Raw genomic sequence first — 24,057 nt, forward strand, 5'->3', positions numbered from 1 at the left:
TCCCTTAGACATTCGCATTTGAGCAATGCTTCCTTTCCTAAGGCTGACCAAGACCAGACAATCCTTGTCAATTAAACATCCCAAGAAAGGCCCTGTAAACATTTGATCAGAATGTCCTGTCTTTCTGAAACTCCTTTGCTTTAGTAAGTAAGAGTTCCCCATCTGACCCAGGCCTAGCTTTAGTCTTACATGCCTGTCTATCAGAGTCAGTTTTAGGACATTTTGTATTTTACACTCTGATGTACTTAGGAGTTTTGTTAAACAGGTCATGCTTGTGAGTACTTATCCTTCATTATATGCAATGAAGAAAGTCAACAACAAAAAAAAATAGGTCCATGAAGTCCTGTGTTTGTCTTTTTACTACATGTATGAACCTCTACTGTGAGCGAGTACTGTAGTAATACATTTCAAGGGAGTCTTATTTCTGAATCCTTTGAAATTGGTGCAAATGAAAAAGGCTTTCCTTTTTCTTTTAAGGCTAAAGACAAAAATATCAATGTTCTACTGGTGTAACCCAACCCCTGGTAATAGAATACCAGTGTAGATAGGTAGGCATTTCACCCTTTGAAGTAGCTGTGTCCTGACTGGTTGCCACTAATTTTGGAAATGGCTTTAGAAATTTCCAAGGTGTCCTTGAATTGTCTAACCATGGACATCAGCAGTTTGACTTAATTTTCTTCCAGATACAGGGGAATACCTACCTGCTTTTCCAAGTGTTTATTTACTGCTGTTACTATTTGATTAGAATGTATTAAATAAAAACAAACCTGACTTTTACAAAAAAAAAAAAAGAGCAGATTCACATAGCTATTGAGCCTGTGTGTTCCTCTCCTAAGAATGCATTATCCTCCTTTTGTCTCACTGCATGTGAATGCCTAGAGTCCTGTATAATTTATCATGTCCAAGTGTATATTTTCTCTTTTATTATCCAGTGTGCTTACTTATAGATTTATAGTTATATTCCAGGTACCACAACTAAGGGAGACCAAGCATACTATGTTTCTCTGGGTCTGGATTACTTGACTTAATATAATTATTTTCAAGCCTTTTCATTTCCTTATGAATGGTATAATATCATTCTTTCTGATGGAAGAATAGAATTCCATTGTGTGTGTGTGTGTGTGTGTGTGTGTGTGTGTGTGTGTGACACTTTCGCGATCCATTCATCTGCTGAGAGGCATCTGGATTGATTCCATATCTTGACTATGGTAAACAATGCTATAATGAACATGGTTGTGCTGATCGCTTTAGTGTGCCTTGTGGTCTACTGAAAAATGCCCAGGAGTGGAATTGCTGGGTCATAGGGAAACTCTATATTTAGTCTATTGAGGAACCTCCATACTGCTTTGCAAAGTAGTTAAACAAGTTTATATTTCCACCAATGGTGTAATAGAGTTCCCTTTGGGCACATCCCCCCCAGCATTTGCTATTGTTAATTTCCTTGATAATGTATATTCTAACTGGGGTGAGGAGGAATCTTAATGTTGTTTCTATTTGCATTTCTTTTTTGGCCAGAGATGTTGAACATTTCTTTCTGTGCCTATTGGCCATTTTTCTTCTTTGTCAGAGAAGTCTTTTAAGTCTTTAGCCCATTTATTAATTGGGTTGTTGTTTCATTGAGGGTTTTTTATTGAGGGGTTTAATTTTTTGAGCTCTAAGTATATTTTATATATGAGTCCCTTGTTTGATGTATAGCTGGTAGAAATCCTTTCTTTCTTTTATGATGGTTCTAGGGTTTGAACTCCAGGTACATGTTTCACCAGCTGGCACTCTACCATTTGAGCCACACCACTAGTCCTTTCTACTGGTTACTTTGGAGACAAATGCTCATGAATTTTGCTGTCTAGGCTGACTGTCTTTGATTCAATTCTCTGATTTTATATCTTAGACTTCTGTCTACCTAGGATTACAGATATGAGCCACTAGTACATAGTTCATGTGGTTATATCCATATATCTTTCTCACACTTTGAGTCAGATAGGGAGCAAATAGAATGGTGTGTGTGTGTGTGTGTGTGTGTGTGTGTGTGTGTGTGTGTGTGTGTGTGTGTGTGTGTGTGATTCCTACTTGTCCTCAAGCATCTTGATATCTAGAGAAAGAGCCAGGTACCAAACCAGTCATGGTAATGACACATGCTCAATCTCCTTCCTAAATCAGGTTGGAATGATATGTAGCTAGGGTGGTGGTTCCAGGATATGGAAGAGTAGAGAGAGGACTACTGAGGAGAAGTGACATTGGAGTGACCCTTTTTTTAAAGATGAGCCCAAACTTACAGGAAGGGATTCAAAGTAGTAGGAGAAAGACAGCTGTGAAGAGCCTATGCTCCTGACGCAGTGTGCAGCTGGCTCCCTGGATGGGAAACCAGGACTTGGCTTGCAGTGAGGTAGAATTATGGAAGGACTATGGCTATGGAAGGCTCTGGTCAGTGTATTTTGTGTGTTTCACCTACAGGAGTCAGTAGAGGAACAATTTGCTTTAGATTATTATATCAAAGATTACAGTAGCCACATGTAAGGAGTAGATTGGAGGAACAAAGAAAAAAACAAATTCAGAGACCATGCAGAGGTCTCAAGGGGAGACTGTTGTAGTGGTCTAAATAGAATCCAGTGTGAATCTTCCAGAGGTATGGTGATGGAAAGTAAGACTTGAAAATAAATCTAGGTTTTTCTCCTGTGTTGAGCTTTAAGTTGGATTGATAAGGCATGGAAGGAAGACAGGTAGGTTGTAGGTTCCTTTCAGGCTCTACAGTGCCAATGAAACAGACTTGGTCCTGGACAGAGAGAACTGTGAAATGTCATTGCTGTTGCTATCATAATAAGAATCATCATCGTGATCATCATCATCATCACCATCATTGTAGTCTTAGAAACCAAGTCATATTAGGAGCTTACTTTCTGTCTGGCACTTCGCTGAGCCATTTCCACCTCATATCACATTGAGTTCAGTTAGTAGCAAAATTTACAGTTGGCAGGTGAAGATGCCAATGCTCAAACAGGTGAAGGTAGTTTGCTGTTGAAGATCCCATAGCAAGGTGAAAAGTTCCGCTAGGATTCAAACTTTGGTCTCTCTGGATTGAAAGCCCAGCCTCTAATCACTAGAATACAGTTTATGCCACAGATGACATCCAACATATGATAGTGCTTCTTAAAAGTATTCAACTCTTGCAGTAGTGCAAAAGTGATTCTCAGCTAGTAGAAGCTGTGCTTTGAATTTTGATTTTGGAGCTTTTGCTCCTCTTCACAATGGTAGACAGTAGTTGTCAGTACAGGTCTAAGTTTGCTACATAGTCACAAGGGAAAGGGAAAGTACTGGTACTAAGCCTTGATGTCTGTTAGGTTAGATGCACCAAATGCATGCCAATCTCAGGACATTTTGAATTCATAATATGTCTTTCTGGACACAATTCTATCATTAAATTGTAGAATGCATTGTGTTGACAATACTATCAGTAACTTCCGTGCTTGTTCATTGGGCCAAGAGAGAACTCAAATAACTGTAGCTAAGAACTTAGAGTAGCTAAGAACTTAGAGTAGCTAAGAACTATAGCTAAGAACTACTGAGTTTCAGAGGATATGTTTTATGTGGTGAGTAAAAAATTCCTTTTTTGTGTGTCTGTGTGCCAATACTGGGGCTTTTACTCAGGGCCTCAAGTTCTCACTTAGTTTTATTGATCAAGGCTAATGCTCTACCAATTGAACCACACTTTTACTTAGATTTTTTTTCTTTCTGGACATACAAGGCTTGTGGACATTACTGCAGATCTCAGCCCCCTGTAAAGCTGGGAGTACAAGCATGAGCTACCAGCTTCTAGCTAAGAATTGTCAGGTGAAGAAATGAGAAGGAAAGAATTTCAGGATGGAACCATTTATGCAAGCTCATAACATTTGGGAGTGTCTTGTGTGATCAGAAAACAGAGACTGATTCCACATGTTTGGCTCTTTGAGTGAGATCCAGGGAAGAGGACTCAGAGTTGGGACTCCTCATGGTTTTCCATTAAGCTAAAGGTTCCACTGGAAGGAAGTAGTTTGTAAATAGAGAGGAACTCATGGAATTCTTTGTATTTATTTTCCTCTTGATGTTGCATGTCTGTCAACGAACTATCAATTCCATCTTCAGCAATCTGTTCCCCTACCCTTTACACAGATACCTACCTCCTTCTTTAATGGGACACGAGAATGAGAGTGAGTGATCTCTGAGAACAACATTGGTCATGCAGCATCCGTGATTCAGCATTGTATGTAGCCACTCATCATTCAAGGAAGTGCAAAGAATCATTGTCAATGACTCTACTCTCTTGTGTTTCCTTTCAGTTCCTCCCCAGATCATGAATATCTCTTCAGACATCACAGTGAATGAAGGAAGCAGCGTGACCCTGCTGTGTCTGGCCATTGGCAGACCAGAGCCAACTGTGACGTGGAGACACCTGTCAGTCAAGGGTAAGGTTTCAGACCTGGTTGAAGTTTGCAGGGTGAGTTTGTGAAGTGCTTGGCTCCTGTGTAAACAGAACTCCAGGAATGAGAAAACATCAGTATGTATGTGTGTGCATGCATGTGTGTAATAAATGTGTCAATGTAAAATCTTACAGGCAACTACTGTTATATGCTGAGAATTTAATTTAAAAAACAACAAACCAGGAGAATTTATAGAAGAAATCTACTGAATTACTACTTAGTTCTTGTTGTGATTATAGAAAATTTTTGCGTTGGTTATTGCAGAAAAATAACAATGATTTTAAAAAAATAGGAGAATAACTTTCAGTGAAGACATTCAGATAGGGTGTGTGTGTCCTTTTGTAGCTTTGGCATCATTGTCAGACAGGAGGAGAGAAGGCCCTCCATGCTTCAGTACATTCAGGACATTTACCCACAGTCACACCTGTTGGACCTGGCATAAATATTTCACCTGAGTAGAAGAAGGACAACGCAGATGGGGAAGCATATCTGGGCATGACTGTCCTGCTGGGCACTCAATAATTAGTATCTGCATCACTTATAATCAACTCCAACTTAGTAGAGGGGAAGCCATAAGGGCATTGGCCTTGTCTCTTTGGAAATCAAATCTGCTCCAAGTTAATCTTGAGGAGATGGGAACAGAGCCATTTGATACATTTACACCACTGCTAGAAGCTCTGATTAATTCTGGAAATCATTCAAGAAACAAGTGCTCCCTCAGGCATTACAAAGTCCAAATTTGATACCCAGTGAATAGAAAGCTGTGTAGCTGTGAGTGAGGTAAAATAATGTAGATTAAATGAAAACATGGGAGTAACTCTTAGTAACCTTGAAAAAGGTAAAGTTCTGCTAGGACATGAAAAGCTCTCACTATGAAACAATGCTCTCACTATGAAACAAAAACAAATGAAATTTTCCCACTAGTTTGCAGGACTGCCATAACCAAGTGTCAAAAATTGTGTGTGACTTAAATAGCAGAAGATGTATTTCTTCTAATTCCTGGAGGCTACAAGCACAAGATAAAGGTGTTGCAAGGAGAATCAATTCCAGGCATTTGTTCTGGCTTTCCGGTGATTTGTCAGCAATCTCTGGAATTCCTTCATTTGTAGACAAATCATCCTCATCTCTGTGTTCATTTTCCATTACATTCTTTATTTGTTTCTGAATGCCCCCCTTTTTATAGGGACACAAGTCACATGATGTTGATGCTAATGACCTTTTGTGAATTTGGTCACTTCTGTAAGGCCTTATTTTAAAACATGTCACAATCTGAGGGCTTAGGAATGAGGACTTCAAGGTATTTGTTCTGTTGAGGGAGAATATATTTCAACCCATGACAACTTCATCAAAACTTAAAGCCATTATTAAGAAATAGTGAATGGTGGGCATTAGTGATGCATGACTATAATCCTTGCTATTGAGGAGGCTGAGATTTGGAGGGTCATGTGGTTCAAGGCCAGACTGGACCTGGATCCTCCAAATCAAATAACAATGAAAAAAAGGAAAAATTAATGACAAAAGCCAAGTCAATAATCACATAGAAAGGACCTTAGGGGAGAAATGACTACAAAAAGGTACAAGGAATTTGGAACAGTTATATATTTTGAGTGAAATGGTGGTTATATTGGTGTTAATATTAGTCAAAACATGTTGAATTGAAACTCTTGTACAACTATTTTATAAAATCAAATATATGATATATATCTAAATAAATTAGTCAAGACTAATACAACTGTGCACAAATTTCAATGAATTTAAAATATAGGCATAGACATGTGGCTCAGACTTAGTTTCCTAACTTGGAATATCACTTATGTCCATAGAACAAAAAGAGAGACTTAATTCATTACAGGGGCAACACTTACCTTTCATTTTAATACCATACAAACTGAGAACATGAATTTCTGCTCATGACTTATTATAGGGAAATGATACTGAAATAAATCTTCTGAATCCTCTTTATAGAAAGACCTTAAACATTTGCTTAGCAAGTACCAGGCCTTCTTATGCCATCAGATCAATCAATCAATCAATCAATCAACAAAAGGAGAACAATACCTCAACCATTAAAAAATAACCTTAGATATTGAAGCCCAGAATTTCAGTATTATAAAATGGTATTGAAAGCTGCCTGTCAGTGGCTCATGCCTGTAATCCTAGCTACTCAGGTAGTAGAGATCTGAGGACTGCAGCTTAAAGCCAGCCCAGCAGGAAACTTTGTGAGACTCTTACCTCCAATTAACCACCAAAATGCTGGAAGTGTAGCTATGGCTCAAGTGGTAGAGTAGAATACTGGCCTTGAGCAAACTAGTTCAGGGACAATACCCTGAGTTCAAATAACAGGACCAGTATGCTGTTTCTCCTTCTCTGTCTCTGTCTCTGTCTCTGACTCTGACTCACTCAGACACTCACTCACTCACTCAATCCATCTATTTAACTATATACACATATACGACAAAATACTAAAATATATGAAGAGCTTTACTAAGCTCAACTTCAATATAAGCACAACAATTACATATGGTCCCTGACTTTGACTTTCCCAGAGTCATGGTCTCAGGAAAATTTTGCCTAAGACCAGGGAGATATTCAGGTTCATGTTATATGTGAAACACCTTTAAACATCAGACCAGTTTTTATGTATTTGCTAAAGTCATATGTATTTATAAATGTTTGAAATCCCAGAATATACTTATTTGATCCTAAATACATAGTTCTCTAAGCCTAGAAATATTTCATGTGAGAATTTGACTCTGTGTGTTTTGAAGCAATTCTCTCTCATATAGTACAGTGGTGAATTTTCCCTTTTAAAAGAAGGTCTTATTCATTCATATTCCCAATCTTTGATATAAAGCAATAGTTCCCATTCAGCCTAAAAAAAGCCTGCGAATTCCAAATTTAAATGATCCTGTTCCTCTTTAAATCCCATGGACTGTACTATACTCTGAACTTCCTTTGTCTCCTCATCTCCGGCCTTCACTCCAGTATTCTTTCATTTCCACATTGTCTTTTTTTCTAGCGCTCTCCATGACATTTAAACATTTCAACCCAAAGCATTGTTTCCAAACACTGAAAGGCTTTGAAACCTGGAGAGTATGTAAGTTTAAAAATATGTATTTTTTTGTTAGAATCATGTTTCTATCTCTCTTGAACTAGAGAAGTCATTCTAAAGGTTTTCAGAAGAATAGCCAATAAAACTTGCAGCATTTTTAGAAAAACATGTTGGTTAATTTAGGATGGAGGAATAAGAAATAAAAGCTGCAATGACATTTCCTTGGAAATTCCAGCGGGATTACAAGAGAAAATTTAACTGCCTGGACAGCTGTGTTCCCAGAATACTAATGCAATATTTAAAGTATATGGCTTAAATGTAGGGATCTTTGTAAAAGGAAATGAATAAACAAGATTCTCATGTAAGAAAAAAATACGTCAATGAAAAGATGGTTAAAGATGAAGAACAATAATCACAGTTGTGGTTTACAATGAAGGTCTGAGTACATTGCATCAACTGCTAGAAATTATAATAAGAAGTCAAAATAAATGAATGCATAAATCCATTGTTATACTACAGCCTATTATTGGTATGCTTTGTTGGGTCAGAAATGATAAGGAATATCTGAATACAAAAAAAAAGGATAGTTGTAAAGACAGAAAAAATAGAGCTTGAAATATAGAAATAAGATCTGAATGTGAAATGATACTTTGAAAAGTGAAAGCGTTTGGGTAGGGTTGCACTGGCAAAAGTTTAAAAATGTTGGGGGATGGGAGGAAACAAAAGAGAAGGAAGGCCCGATAACCTTTGACCATTCCCATAATGGAAATAGTCCAGTCACTGCCAGCTTCCTTTGAAATGACTTTGTCTTGCAGCTTCAATTTCTCATGAAAATAAAGAGACCAAAAGAAACCTTCCTTACAAAAGTTAAGTGGGGGTGTTGAATCTCCAAATTTCAAATGTGGACCTACATTTCTGATCTCTAGACTGAGTAAATGTCTAAGAATCACCTAACCCCCATTTTCCTTTGTAGTGTTAAACGTGTGCACAGATTGCTGGAAATGACAATACCAGAGGACATGGACCTCACTTCTGATAAAAGCTGGATTTTTTCACAGGATGCAGATAAAGTGCTGTGAATATCACCTAAAAAAAGTGCTCCTGAAATAAACATTTGGTAATATACAGTGGACATAAGGAACACCAAGCTATTCACTATGTATCTATTCTTTGGATTTAAAAGGCCATACTTTCCACACACCAATGGGCTCACACCAGTAATCTAGCTATTCAGGAGGCTGAGATCTGAGGATCATAGTTCAAAGCCAGCCTACGCAGGAAATTCTGTGAGACTCTTATTTCCAATTAAGCACCAACAAGACAGAGGAAGAGCTGTAGCTCAAGTTTTATAACCCTAGCCTCCTTGGGCACAAATGTCCAGGGACAATGCCCAAATGCTACATTCAAGCTCCAGGATGAGCACAAACAAACCAAAACAAGCTCTGCTTATTTTTTTCAGTAGCAGACAATAGCATCCTAAAAATACACGCTCCTATGAATGTGCTGGGAAATGGAGCACTTGTTCACAGTTTCCACATGCATAAAAATCTGTACCAAGTGATCATCAGCTCAGGAAACAGAAATGATGGACTCTCAAGCTGCAACCTCAAAGAGATTTCTGCAGGAAAAGGTAGTCAGGTCTCAGAACAGGCAGGCAAGTATCCAGTGTGTTTGGAGCTCATTGTGAATAAGATAGGTTTCAAGACATATTTTCTTTTTTCTTTTTTTTTCTTTTTTTTTTTTTGGTGAGTTGTGGGGCTTGAACTCTGGGCCTGGGCGCTGGGCCTGGGCGCTGTTCCTCAGCTCTTCAGCTCAAGGCGAGCATTTTACCACTTAAGCCACAGCGCCACACTTCTGGCCTTTATCTGCTTATGTGGTGCTGGGGAATCGAGCCCCGGGCCTCATGAATGCAAGGCAAGCACTCTACCACTGAGCCACCCTCCCAGCCTCAAGACATATTTTCTGGTATCTTCCTGAAGAATCAAAGGCGAATTTGGTCTGTTTTTTTTCTGGACACATGAGTAGTCTGAAAGCAGAGTTCTAGAGATTGGGTTGGTAGAGGGAATCTATGCAGGATACTGTTGTTCTGAGGAGGGCTATCTTTCTTTCTTCATGCCATAGTAATCTACTCCCATACCTTCCACATCTGTCCCCATTTCCGGTGACATATTTGGAAAGGCCAGATGTGTGGAGAACAAAATAAATTCTTCTGTCTCTTCTCCACTGAGATTTTTAAGACAACAGCCATTCACCTGTGAGTGAGTTGCTCAGACAATCTGCTCATATACAACAATACCTCAGGGAACATGTGAATGAATTATTTTGCAGAAGTGAAATTTCTAGGTAACTGCAGCTGACTCCTTTATGTAATGACTTGAGTCATTTTTAATGGAAGCCCTTCAAACCTGTACGTGGGTCCCTTCAGTTTCTTGCAGTCTAGTGAATGCCATTTAGCCTCATCTTTGTAATGGAACATGAACATTCACATTACGTTTGTGCCTGGCGACTGAGGTAACTAGGAATATAGCCCTTACAACGTATAAATTATCCTATTTGTTTATCTCCCAATTCCTCAGTTTTCCTTACTTCCCACCAGTCAGACTACTAATAGTCAATTCTTCCTACTCCTTTTAGCTGTCCCCTTTAAACAAATCAATTGGTTCTAAGTAAGAACTAGTGGAGAGAAGGGGACTTCTCTCTGAATAAGGCATCAACTTATCTGGATGATGAAGGCAGGTTGGGGTGGTGGTAGGGAAATGACAAAGTTGGCATGGTTATAATGCATGCAGTGGCTTTATGAGTGAACTCTGCCGGACTAGAGAGTGAGTGCTAGCAAATAATCTGCTATGATGCTCAGCTAGATGGGGAATTCTGTCTCACATTCTGTCAGTCCTGGGTTCTAGATGGGAAAAACATGACCATTTCTACCGCAGCCATTGACTGTTGCTAGAAATTCCTAAGAAGAAAATTCTTGAACAAATCGCTATGTCCTTGCTACTCCGAATAAGGGTGACAACCCTGTTTCGATGGTAGTGCCATGGTGGTAGTGACAGGTGGATATGGGTTTCAAAGTCTTATAGATGTAAATTTGAAATCTGGACTGAGCTGTCAACAGTGGAGTAACTTAAGAAAGCACTTCATGTCCCTTGTCTGAAAAACAGAGCTAACCAAGTTCTTTGGATTATTTTAAAGACTGAAGAAAGAAGTAGTGAATGGGCGGGAAGTGAGCACTGTTGCTGAAAACAGCAATTCCTTTGACTTAACAGTTGGGTCAAACATTGATCAAATGCAGTCTTTGAAGGCCCACACTCAGCCTGGGCCATGGGGATGGTGCACTATGAAGAGTGCTCACTGGGCCCAACCCCAGTACTGTACAATTGTATAGTTTGTATGATTTAATGCAGTGCTCTGCAGCCACAAGAGAAAAGTGCTAAGTAGTTATTATTATTCTGCGTCTGCCTTGTTTCTTTGTTCCTTGACAAACAGGGGTCATTTTACTTAGTGACTTTATGCTTCTGCAAGTTGCCTGTGAATTGGGATGACGTAGTTGTTTCATTTGTGATAGCCAAGTTTAGAAACAACCCTTATGTCCTTCAGCAGTCAATATCTTGATTGGTGTAGGAGTTACATAGATCTATATACATGATGAAATGTCACCGAAATATGCTCAATGATGCTCAAAAATATGGAAAGTAAGCTCTTGCAAACCAAGTAAAATCCAAGAAAGTTTCATAATGTACTTATAATATGTATGTTACTATGAATATATACATTTTCATATTTATATATTTGTCATATTTATATATTTCATATTCATATATATTATATCAATCTATTCAGTCCATTTATGTGTTGGTATATTTAATCATATTCATACATGTTTATATTTAACATATTCATACATGTTTATATTTACATACATATTTAACTTACATAAGATGCCACCACTGGAGAAACTAGGTGATGGGTATGTGTATACATTACTATTATTTTTGTAATCAATAATTACTTCCAAGTAAAACAGGAATGATACCTAGAGCAAATGAATTGTTATCTGTGCTTATGTAGAAATTTGTAGTTTAATATATTTCTACAAACTTAGTCTCGAGTGGGTTTCTGTCAGTTTTCTGAAATAGGTCAGAGAAGAAATATTCTGCCTGTGCCATGGGCAAGGAAACAGATGGAAAGTTTAAGCAATGACAGATGACTCACAGCTTACTAACATTGTGGATCAGTAAAAGGAACCTAGTCCCAGATTTTTCCAACTGGAGCTCTTTGGGGCTATACAAAGATGGCCCCATGGCTCAAGATTGGATCAGGTATAATGTAACATGCATCTAAGTGTTCTCAGCAACCAAGGGCATCATGCATTCTCTTTTTCCTTCCTTTCTCAGCACCCATTTTCCACCTCCAACTCAGTATTGTTCTGACAGGAGGATAGCCTTCAATTTCAAGTCACAGTTGCGCCTTTGTCTGTCATGGGCCTCGGCTATTCCTCTGCTTTAATTAAAGCAAACCTGCTGAGAACTACCAACCTCATTTCTCTCCTAAACTACCCCAGGTACAAGTTCCAGCCACTAATAGAAACTGCCTATTCGTTGACCTGCTGCGTCATCCAGCCTTGCTACCACTCCTTTGTCTCTCTACAAGGCAGCCTGGATCCTAGTTTCTAATCTGAAGTCATGTTTGGAGCCTAATTAATCCCCAGAGTGTGAGAAAGAGGTGTCTGAAATGAGAAAGCAAGGTTATACATATCTTGCTCAGTGGAACAGTTATGGGCAAACAAGCTGTTCCTCTCACATTTTTGCAAAGCAAATTTATGTTCACTAACTTTGGTTCTTGTTGTAAATGAGAAGTGTAGGAAGGTCTAGCAATGCGCTTTTTGCCATATGGGTACCCATATGTTTTCCCCTTTTGATTGCGTACATTTTCGCTTTGGCATGCACATATGCCTGTATTTTTGCAACTTAACAATATTAAAACTAATCCCATTTATGCTCCTTTTGGGTGAGTTGATTGAGTCATAAATTCCTGAGAATCTCTTCCTTGGGATACTGAAGCTTTGTTGTGTGAGCCTGGGGATTGCAGTGGGAGATATCCTGGCAGATGCTGGTAGTCAGGGTCACTATGTAGCCAGTGCCAAGGATTGAGGCTCCAGAAAGGGATCCTAACAATAGACACCTGGGAGCTGTGGGCAGACAATGTCTTGGTAGTGGCTATCCTTCTTCCTCCCAGAGAGGAAAACCTTCACTAAGAAATAACAATAATTTCCTAGGGCTCCCTTTATAAGTTCTCCAGTAAAATAATTCACCTTGGAGTGGACAATCATAATGTTGAATTGTGATTCTTTAAAATGTGAGCATTCTTAGTAATGTTACTTAATACTTCCAAAGCTGAAATAAGAAATCCTCTAGTTTTCTTATGCATGCTAGAAATGGGGCAGCTGGAAATTAAACTTGTATTGAAATGATGCTTAGATTCTTCACAAAACATTTCAGAGAATAAATGTAAGAATGGATATTAACATATCTCTTATCATACCAAGTGAAAAATTCAACTTACTCACATGCAGCATTGGAATTGGAAATGCAACCTACTCTCTGTTGTTAAGATCTCACTACCTCTATTTGATTCTGTTTCTTTTTTATTAATTCTGCAATTTGAACTCACAGTCTCATAACTTGCAAAGCAAGTGTTCTACAATGGAGTCATGCCACCAACCCTTTATTGTGCTGCTTATTTGTTCAGATATGGTCTCTATTTCTGCACAAGTTTACCTGGACATCAGCCTTTTGGGGGCTTTAAATTAAAGTTGAGATGACAAGGCATAAACCATTACTTCCAGCCTCTTTCTATGAGTATGAGTCTTGTGGACTTTTCTGCTCTAGCTGGCCTAGCACCATAAACTTTCCAATCTCAACCTCATACATAGCACAAACCACCTCTCCCAGTTATGAGATGAACTTTTGCCTCCAAGTGCAATCCTCTCATTTTCAACCTTCCAAATATCTAAGATTACAGATATGAGCCACTAGCACCTAGCTTCTATTTCTTATTTGTTCCTTCATTTCTTTAAGAATATTTGCTTTCCATTTTGGAAACAGTCATAAGACAGACATGATTCCTGCCTTTGCAGTGTTTATGATCTACTGAAAGAGATATTCATGAAGCAGTTTATGAGACTATCTCCATGTATGGTAACCTCATTGAGAATGAAAAACAGAAACTTACCCTTTTCACCTTCAAAAGTGAACAGAGTTCAGCTAGAAGAAGGGCTAGGAAATGCACATGTGTTGGGCCTCCTTGAGTAGACACCTTCCAGGCAAGAAACAGCAAGTCTGTCCAAAGTTTTGAGTAAATTAGTTGTCTCTCTAAGAAATCAAGAACTCTGCGTGAGCATAGACAAGAGAGGAGAGAAAATGGCCAAAGTAGAGATATACAGGACCAAAGCATTCTAAGCCACTTTATTCTGAGATGAATAGAATGTTTCAAGCAAAACAGTTTGGAAATAGGATGTTCATGCATCTAGTTTTAGCTAGGAGCCTCTCATTTCTGATCAATCCTTCTCAACTGACTTAAGCTCTATCTCCATTCTCCATTCCACTGCCTATAAACCAGAAAAGAATGAGTAATAATACATCTCCTTTATGGAGAAAGGGAGAATGGAATTTGAAAGTCTCTATTCCAAATACTTTTTAGATTATAATATAAGAATGGATATTAACATGTATCATAGCAAGTGTAAAATTGGAATTGGAAAGGCATCTAGTGCTGCTGGCTGCCTGTTGTAAAGCCTTCTCTCTGCGATTGCTATATCAAATTATGCTATTGAAATCAGTCGGACACTGATAAAATTGAGACCAGCTTTACAAGTACTGTAGATCTAATTGGCCTCAGCAGTGGGTCCACAGTGACTTTTGCTGCTGAACTCAAATTGTGGGCTTCAATAGAAAATAATAAGCTGCCTGGCTCCACACCAACATATGCAGCCACCTCTGGAGATAATGCACTTTAATTTAGACACTGAGCTCCTTTGCCCGGCCAGATGTTGAAGGAACCCTAGAAAGGTTTCTTTCCTGGTTTTCCCTCAAGGTATGCACCCTTGGGAATCAATTTAATAGATTCTTGGATTCAACTCTGTTTACCTACTATCCTTGATATTTCTTTTGTGGGATGTACATTATTTTCTAACAATGTCTACCGTTTCTTCAGGCTTGAAGTTCTATTAGTCATCTTTTCTTAATTAAGATAAGCAACACTGAGTGTCCACCGCCTAATGGCCAGTGTAGCTCTGAGTAAGTTTAGCATGCACTAGCAGGGGAGAGGGGAGCTGTGCATCTGAGGCAAACAATTATAGTTCCCTCTCTTGACTGACAGCAGGGTCAGAAGAGGAGAAAGATAGAAACACCACAATGTACCACCAGACAGGTGAGATAAACCAGTTCTAAGAAGGTCTCTTTCATAAATAAGAGAGACAGGGAGTGGTCTGCCTGGGGTTGCTAGTTAACTTATCAATTCCACTGCCTCCAGCATAGTCAAGTCAGAGCTTGTGGCTTTATTTGGAAGCTCTAAGTGGGTTACTGTAGCTCCAAATGGAGTCACCCTGAAACAGAATAACCAGCTCTGTTCTGAGTAATGGACCAACCATGCCATCTTCTCATCACCAACCTGGAACAGTCAAGTGCATAATGTTCATGCTTATTATGAGCAAGGCCTGGAGGATATTTCTTTAGGAGACTGAAGCCAGCCCAGCCTGTGGCCTCTCCACATACTCACTGCTCTAGGTGAACTTACAAAAGTTAACTCATCTTAATGACCTGATGCCTGATTGCTAGCATTTCCTTGAAAGGGTTGATTCCACCTTGTCCAGATGGGATCCTTTTCTATATTATGCCATTACCGAGCAGGTGTGGTACATGGAACTTGCACATTTGCAATGGCCCATAGCCCCAGGTACGATATCTTACATTTCAAAGATGACCCAAGAGTTTCTATTGGATGGTTGTACATACATATAACCATCTTAAGTCTATACTATCTCATGCCAAAGCAAAAGGGAGGAGAAAACTGGGAATCTAGCTGTACAAGCTGCCCCATCCAGGAACAATTCAGGAGCAAATCTTCATTGTGGCAAAGGCAAGTTCTGATGTACAACCGAGTACAACTGATGTACAACAGTTTGGGGGAAAGTACTTTAATTTTTTTAAAAAACTGTATTCAGTAGTTGTACAAAGAGGCTTCAGTTCCACAGGTCAGATTATGCAAGCAATGCATCTTGATTGAAACACTTCATATTTTATGCGTTAGAACCTAAAAGAACTTTTAGTCTTTAGTCTAAAAGGTGTGTCTTCCATCTTCTTCACTATCATTCTTGAGCCTTCCTGAAAAAGAAAACTACACCTAGATTTTAGATATTCTTACTGATGAGGCTTTATGTATTTGTTTACTTATTTATTTATATTAATATACCTTAATTTCCTCTGCCTAGGGAGGTGGGGGGCATCATTGTTACTATCCATATTAGTCCAGATTCCTTTCTTAATCAGGTGAAGAATTAAGCGGCAGAGAGAGGAGTAGTGAAGTAAAGCATCATGTTTACTAAAAGCCAAAGAATACAGTCTCTCTAATAGAGAGGACGCTCAGAGCCCAGGCCAATGAAGTCCTTAGGAGAAGTAGCCTTTTGCTTTATTCATTCTCCTCCAACCCAGGGCTAGGATTGGTCAGTGAGGGGCCCTGTACTTGGGGCCCTCATTGTCTCTGCCACTGAGCACTAGCTCAGAAGTGATCTCCTAACAAGATCCTCTGCTTTGTCCCTGAGCATGGAAATAACTGGTGAATGAATCTTCCACCTTGAGTCACAAACCCACCTATAACCTATTGCACATGTCAAGAGGAAGTCCCTAGGCCTGATGGGAAGAAGAACCAGTATTTTTGCAGTACCTTCCCCTCTGTCTTGGGGATGCCATATTTTTATCCCTTACTTCCTAGCAACACTTCTAGCTTTCCCTCATATACCATACACACACACACACACACACACACACACACACACACACACACACACACACACACACACACACTATATTCAGAACAAACTCACCTGCTCTATGCTCTTCCTTATCATGCTCCCACTGCTTAAATCAATCTCAGTAGATTTTATTGTTCCATTTTTCTACATGGAAAAACAAATTGTAAGTCTTGCTCTAGGTTTCTAGAGCATTGAGACCTAAGATCTGGGTGTTCCATTACTAATCAATCAAGCTTTTCAGGGAAACCAGAAGCCTGTATAGAAAACTAGCATTACAAAGAATGCTCACAGCAGAAGTGACTTGCCTTGACACATGAAGTTTGACTTTGACAAATCGAGAGAATGATCTTCACATCTTACTGCAAGCATCTGTCTGGCAGACACCAAGATGCTGTGATTCCTGTCCATTGCTGGAGCTGTTTCTTTTTGTCTTCCTCCTAAGAATATATATTATCAAGGTGTCCACCAGGGCTGAGCCTTTGTTCCCACATGCAAGAGGATGAAAATGACTGCAGAAATGCAATGTGTGTGAGAGTAGGGGAGGTGTGCCTACCTCCTGACTGTAAAAGCAATGGCCATGGTTAATTAGCTGCCTTTCAACATAAAGGATTCAGAGGAGGGAGGGAAAGGAAATGGAGAGAGTAGCTTGGAACCTTTTAATTGGAGTAGGCTCTCTAGTTTTACAAATATTCCAGCCTTGGAGGGAGACAAACCCTCCACTGGATCATCTAGGGGAATGCATCTCATTAAGCAAAAGTTAGTTGATGGTCACTTTGAAGCCAAGCTTCAGAGCCAGAGGCTGTGATTGACTCACACACTAACAAGAATGAGAATTGGGTGAGGAGGTGAGGGAATTGGATCTCTTGCAAAATACCTAGTGGAACCACCAAGCACCCCCACCTCCACCCCACCCCAGTATCACATGTCTTGTCTGGTACCCTGATAAGTGTGAAACTTCACTAGCCAGAGGAAGCAATTTGTAGTCTTTCCTGCCTTTCCTTGGTTTCTCTCTCTCTCTTCTTCTTCCTTTTATTTTCCTTCTTCCTACCATCAAGAGTTTCCTCTCTCCAGAACCCCTGATGGGTGAGAGTAACTTCCTGGGAGTGCTAAAACCAGTTTTTAAAGACACTCTAGATGATTTTGCTTCCTAAGAGAAATGCTTAAGTAATGGATGTAACCATACCACTCATTCTCTGCCTCTTTCGATCTCTTCCTCTCCCCGTATACTTTGTTGAGCTTATCTCTGTCCTTCCTACCGTGGTAGTTCATAAACGCTTTCACCCCCAGCCTCACTAGGGTTTCCCCTCTGCTCCAGTGAGCCTGGCTTACTTGTCCCTGCACAACTGGAATCAAAGTCAGTGATTACATCTGCAGTGAAAGTTTCCCTCCTAATGAAGAACTGAGCTCTCTCCAGAGAATCATGGGGCTGTGCGAAGCGAGGAGCATCAGACAGCAAGACATTTGGAGCTTTGTGGTCCTGAGACACGCCTGTACCCAGTCCAATGCCTGTACCCAGTCCATACTTCATTGTCTTCCTTATACCTGTCATCTTTTTTCTCATTCTTTGTATTCATAACCCAGCTCAAAAATTCCTATAACACTTCAGAATCTCTTTTCAAAAGGAATTCCGGTCTCTGGGACAAGAACACAATGGTAGCAAAGGCCAAAGAAGTTTGAGTCACAGTGTAAGCATGTCCCAACCACTCTTGTACCTCCATTCTGCATCAAGTCCCAAGGACCTGGGCGCCACAGATACCGCCCCTACCTTGAATATTTCTGAAAGTGGTGTCCTGTACCTCACAGGGATCCACAGAAATTCCTGTCCTTCTAAATTTCTACTGGACTCCCGTATTGTTGTTTCAGACCATAGACACTCTCCATGATTTCCATATTTGCCAGACTTTTCAGACTTCTGAGGTTTTGGCACTTATTTACTACATAAAACTTTCAGTCTGACAAAACAGCACCGTAGCTTATCACCATTGTCATCGACAGGACTCTCCAAATTATCTTTTACATATATTGATTTCACCTCACTCCTTCTTCACGGAAAGTCTTCTGTCAAAAGACAGAGAAGTAAGTAAAATAGGCTAACGTGAAGAAAATGAAGAAAGGGATTGGTATAATTTTTATGTTGTCTCCCTTTTTTATGCCAAAATAGGAGACCGAATTCAGGGCCTTACACTCTTGCTCAGCTTTTTCTCTCAAGGCTCTTCCACTTGAGCCACACCTCCATTCCTACTAAATCCTTTTTACAGAGGATTGAACTGGAGGCCTTGTCTGGTTCAATTGGTTGCACTTGGAACAAAAAGAAAAACTGTCTCTCAATTATTTACTTATTCACTCACTTTACTAGTTACTCAAAAGAAAAAAAAAATAATGTGATTGACACATTACTTACCAGATACTTGCTTGACATTAAGACAATAAAACTAAAACATTCTAATTTCTATCAGGACAGCATGGCAAGTAGATGCTTAAGTAACTGGTATCATTTCCTAAGCTCAGTATCCTATGTTCCTTGGTATAGGATCTCAGCAGAGTATTGCTCACTCTACCTGTGGAAAATGAGGGTATGCAGGTGGCATCCTGAAAGCGATGACTAGTAAAATGAAACAGATGACTAGTAAAATAGAAACAGATACAGAGCTCATCAAAGAAACAATGAGAGAACTAACAAGATAGACAAGACAATTGAATGGAAGACATAAAAATTATAATTGGAAATACCAAAGGGGCCTGTCTTAGAAAGTGTGAAGCTGTTGTACCCAAATAAAACTGAGCTCACTTGCTGTTAATTTAATAAAGATACTGCATTACAAAGGAAATAAGTTTGCTCACATCTACCAAGAAAGTGCTTGAATGTAAGCTAAATCTTTACCCATATCTTCAAAATAATCCCCAAAGATAAATGTAGTAAGTAGGTATTGCTATTAAATGTTGGCAGAGGAGAATTGAATAATGCTCCACACTGTCTTTATTTTAGTCCTTAGTACAGCCATCTTTTGTCTTTGAAAACTCCACGATATCCAAGATCTCCAGTTCCTACTTCATATGCTCTTGTGTTTCCATAGGGATTTTCTCAGATTTCTGACAGAAGTCAACTTGGTTTCTTCTTTTAACATCCTTCAGCAGCTCTACCCATTATTCTGAAGAATGTTATGCCTAAGCACTAAGAAAACTTCTTTGGTTATACTTGTTAGTTATCAATTTTTTGATCCCCAGGGAGTTCAGCAAAATTAGCTTAAGAAGAATCAGCAATGGGAATCAGGAACTGCTAATCAATGAACACAAGGTAAGAACATAAACATAGGAAATACCTTGTCATTAAATACGTATGATAGCTGTGATTCATGTATGCATTCTATAAATCCTTCCCAGGCACCATAGAAGATGTTAACCATTAGCTCAGAAAGTCACCTTAAACTTCTTATTTTCCTAAAGAGAAAAGATTAATAAGAAAACACTAGTATTATTCCACTATGGATTAAATTTTATTCCTGGAATTTCATATAAGGAAACTTATCCTTCCTTATTTCTCTAAAATAAACATTCCTACACATGCATATATAATGATACTTTATAAAAATATATGTGAATTCTACATGGAAACAGATCTACATCTAGCTAATATATCTGAGCATATATGTGCATATGCATAAACCTGTGTATAATCTTAGAACATGTAGTTCTTTATAGATGTTTACTCAGCCCCTGAGTTTCACTCCTGTAGTACACATTGTTTTTTCTTTATTCTTATTGTTATCATGCTATACAATAAACCTGTATTTGGAGACTCATTTACCAGTTAATGGACATCTGGTTCCTTTCACATTTTTTACTGTTATGAATGAAGCTACTATGAACATTTCTGTATTGAATGTTTATGGACAAAATTTACATTTTTCTCTGGGTAAATATTATTTAGGATTGAATTCAATGGTAGACTTCTACATTTTTTACTTTGTGTGTATGTGATACGTGTGTGCGTGCATGCACTAGTAAAAAGGTTTAAACTGATTTGACTTTTTCATTCAAAGCTGGTGCTGTACCACTTGAGTCACTTCTAGCATTTTGATCTTTAATTGGACACAAGAATCTTGTAGATTTCCTCCACCTGACTTCACAAACTCAATCTTCAGCTCTCAATCTTCTGAGTATCTAGGATTATAGGAATGGGACACAGTGCCTACCTACATGCTTTTCTTGGGTAAATATTCAGGATTAGAATCAGAAGAGCATATAGTAGGCTTCTAAATTTAACATTACAACAAACAGCTGCATTGGTTTTCAAATTGGTCTTACTATTTTATTTTTTTATACAAACCTTGTAAACATTTGAGTAGTTCTACATGCTTGCCAATATTCTCTCTTTCAACTGCCAGGCATTTTATACATTCTAAAATACATTTGCTATTGTAGTCCTCTGGTGATGAATGAAGATGGTCATATTTGATTTGCTTATTGTTCAACTGTAGGTATTCTGTAAAGTTTTCATTGAAGTGTTCTGGCTCTTCTTATCTTCTAATCACTGTATTTTAATAGTTCCTTCAGTATTCAGGGTACATGTCCTAAAGGTAGCTACATATTCTGAGAATATTTTCCCAAAGCCCATGCCTTGTCTTCTTACTGTTTTTAATGGTAGTTTTCAAAAAGAATCAATGTTTTAAATTTTGATGATATCCATTTTATCAATATTTTATAGCTCTAGTACTTTATGTATAATATAAACTATAGGAAGCAACAAAAGATTATAAAAATTGACCAATAAAACTTCTTTTAGAATTTTTAGAACTTTAGGCTTTTTGTTGAAGTATGAGATGAACTGTAAATAGATACCCATTACCCATATTAATGTATATACATATATTACATATATATGTATATATATATATGTATATATGGGGTAAAGGTTGAAATTCACCTTGTCTAGTTAATTCAATGTCATCTGTCAAAACTACTCTATCCTTTTCCAAATGTATGACCTTGGTTTCTGTGTCAGAAATCAATTGATCATTGACTTACCTTTTTGATGATACTCTGTATTCCTATTAATCTATAAGTCTATCTACATGCCAATATCATATTGTTTTGGCTGTAAAGTTATAATGTCCTAAAATCAGACAGCATGAATTGAAGTCATTGTCCTTTGCAAAATAGTGCCCTATCTGTGTCTTTTCGATTTCCATATAATTTTATTGTCAGTTTTTCAACACATACCAATCCAGATGCAAATTCTTGAGTGAATGTATTTAAATTATAGATCAACCTTGGAACAATTGATTTCTTAACAGTATTGAGTTTTCCAGTCCTTAAAATATATTCTGCTTTTATTTAACCTTGATTAACAATCCTCAAGAGTGTTTTAATCATTAATAAATAGTTCCGAAGTATTTTCATGTTAGAAAACGCCATGGTGAATGCTATTTTAAAATATCCATTTTAATTACTCATTGAAAAATGTAGAAATAAAATTAACTTTTATGCGTTGACCTTTCATTGTGTGACATTTCTAAATTTATTCACTTGTTTTAGTAATTTTAGGCTACTGAAGATTTTTTTCTGACACAAATTATTATGGCCTCTGTAACAAGGACACTCTTTCACTTCTTGGTGATTATGTGTCCTCTTTTCTTATTTTCTGGTCATGTACAGCACTAATATAATATTAAATATAGGTAGTGAGAGTTGACATTCTTGTCTAATTTCTATACAGAGTAAGTTTTTTCATATCTCTCATTAAATGTATATTTCTTTTATGTGTGTTTTATAGATCAGCTTCATAAGACTGAAGACATTCACTTCTCTGCCTAGTTGTTAATGTATTGTGTGTGTGTGTTTGTGTGAGACAGAAAGAGAGAGAGAGAGAGAGAGAGACAGAGAGACAGAGAGAGAGAGAGAGACAGAGAGAGAGACAGAAAGAGAGAGAGAGGGATGTTGTACATTTATTTATTTATTTAGTCAGTAATAGGGCTTAAACTCAGGGCCTGCACACTGTCCCTGAGCTTTTTTGTTAAAGGCTTACACTCTACGACTTTGAACTACAGTGCAACTTCCATTTTCCTGATGGCTAATGGGAGATCTTTCCTGCTTGGGCTGGCTTTGAACTGCAGTCCTCAGATATGATTCTCCTGAGTAATTCAGATTACAGCCATGCGTCACTGGCACCTATTTGATGTCCTACATTTTAAATGTTTTGTTTGACATCAATACAACATAGATTGAATTACCCAGAGTGAGTTTGTAAGGTTAAACTATCCTTGTATTCTTGAAACAATTTTCATGTAACTAACATATTTTTTCTGTTATTGATTAAACTATTATTTCCTAATATTGATTTCTTTTCTTTTTTTCTTTTCTTTTTTTTGGGGGGGTGAGGGGTCTGGTTGTGGAGCCTGAACTCTGGGCCTGGGTGCTGTCTCTCAGCTCTTCAGCTCAAGGCTAGTGCTCTACCACTTGAGCCACAGCACCACTTTTGGCTTTTTTTCTTTTTGCTTATGTGGTACTGAGGAATCGAACACAGGGCCTCATGCATGCAAGGCAAGCACTCTACCACTGAGCCACCTTCCCAGCCCATATTGACTTCTTTTCTATTCTTTTTACTATTGCTTTCTTTCATTAGTATATATTAATTGTAGAAAGTAAAGGATTTCATAGTGCTTTTGTCACCATGTGTATATTATATTTTATCGTACTAACTCCCTCTATTACTTTCTTTTTTAATTATCTTTGCAGCATTGTACAAAGGAATTGTCACTTAACAAAGCAGTTTATGAGTACAATATATCTTGATCAATGTCACCCCTGTTAACATTCTCAACCATTTTCTATTATATCTATGATTATTAGTAGTATTTTCTTAAGAAAATTTCTCCTGTTATGTTTATCGTGTCAGTGGATCCATAATGTATCTCCTAGGTTTGGTTTCAGCATTATAAAACTTCAGCTTTAGCCTAGGCTAGTGACTTATCCCTGCAATCCTATTTAAGTGGCTGGAATCTAAGCATTGAGCCATCCCAGGTAGGAAACCACCAAAAGGCTGGAAATGGAACTATGGTTCAAGTGGTAGAGTGCTAATCTTGAGCAACAAAGGTCAGGGACAGAGCCGAGGTCCTGAGTTCAAGGCTCAGGACTCACACACACACACACACACACACACACACACACACACACACACACACACACACACACACACACACAAATTATATATTGTAAAATTGTTTAACTCAGTTCTAGTATATGTGTAACTCTTTGACATTTTTTAAGTTACTACTGTTTCAAATTCAATTATTTTACATTTTTTGTAATGTTTGGAAATGGTTTGTGATCAGTTTTGAGAACTGTTTTAGCAATTCCAAGTTTATATATATTTACAGCAATGTATGAATGCTACAATGTGCATAGTATGTACATATTCTAATCCTGCATACAAAGTACATGACGTAAACATGCATACAAAGTACATATAATGGGGCACACACACTTTAGGAATTGTAAACACTTTGCACATTCCCTATACAGTACAC

At 38.2% G+C, this 24,057-nt stretch overlaps 1 protein-coding gene across 4 annotated transcripts in view; it reads left to right on the top strand.

Moving 5' to 3' along the window:
• The window catches only part of Opcml (opioid binding protein/cell adhesion molecule like), a 1,269,678-nt gene that overhangs the window by 1,073,511 nt on the left and 172,110 nt on the right, over positions 1 to 24,057 (top strand). For all 4 annotated transcript variants that reach the window (XM_070038350.1, XM_070038349.1, XM_070038351.1 and 1 more), the window contains exon 4: positions 4,311 to 4,436. In XM_070038350.1, coding sequence (XP_069894451.1) covers positions 4,311 to 4,436 — 126 coding nt within the window. The remainder of the gene's footprint in view (positions 1 to 4,310; positions 4,437 to 24,057) is intronic.

Source organism: Dipodomys merriami, unplaced genomic scaffold (genome assembly GCF_024711535.1).
Source record: "Dipodomys merriami isolate MVZ:Mamm:240054 unplaced genomic scaffold, mDipMer1.0.p SCAF_29, whole genome shotgun sequence".
NCBI classification, from domain to species: Eukaryota; Metazoa; Chordata; class Mammalia; order Rodentia; family Heteromyidae; genus Dipodomys; species Dipodomys merriami.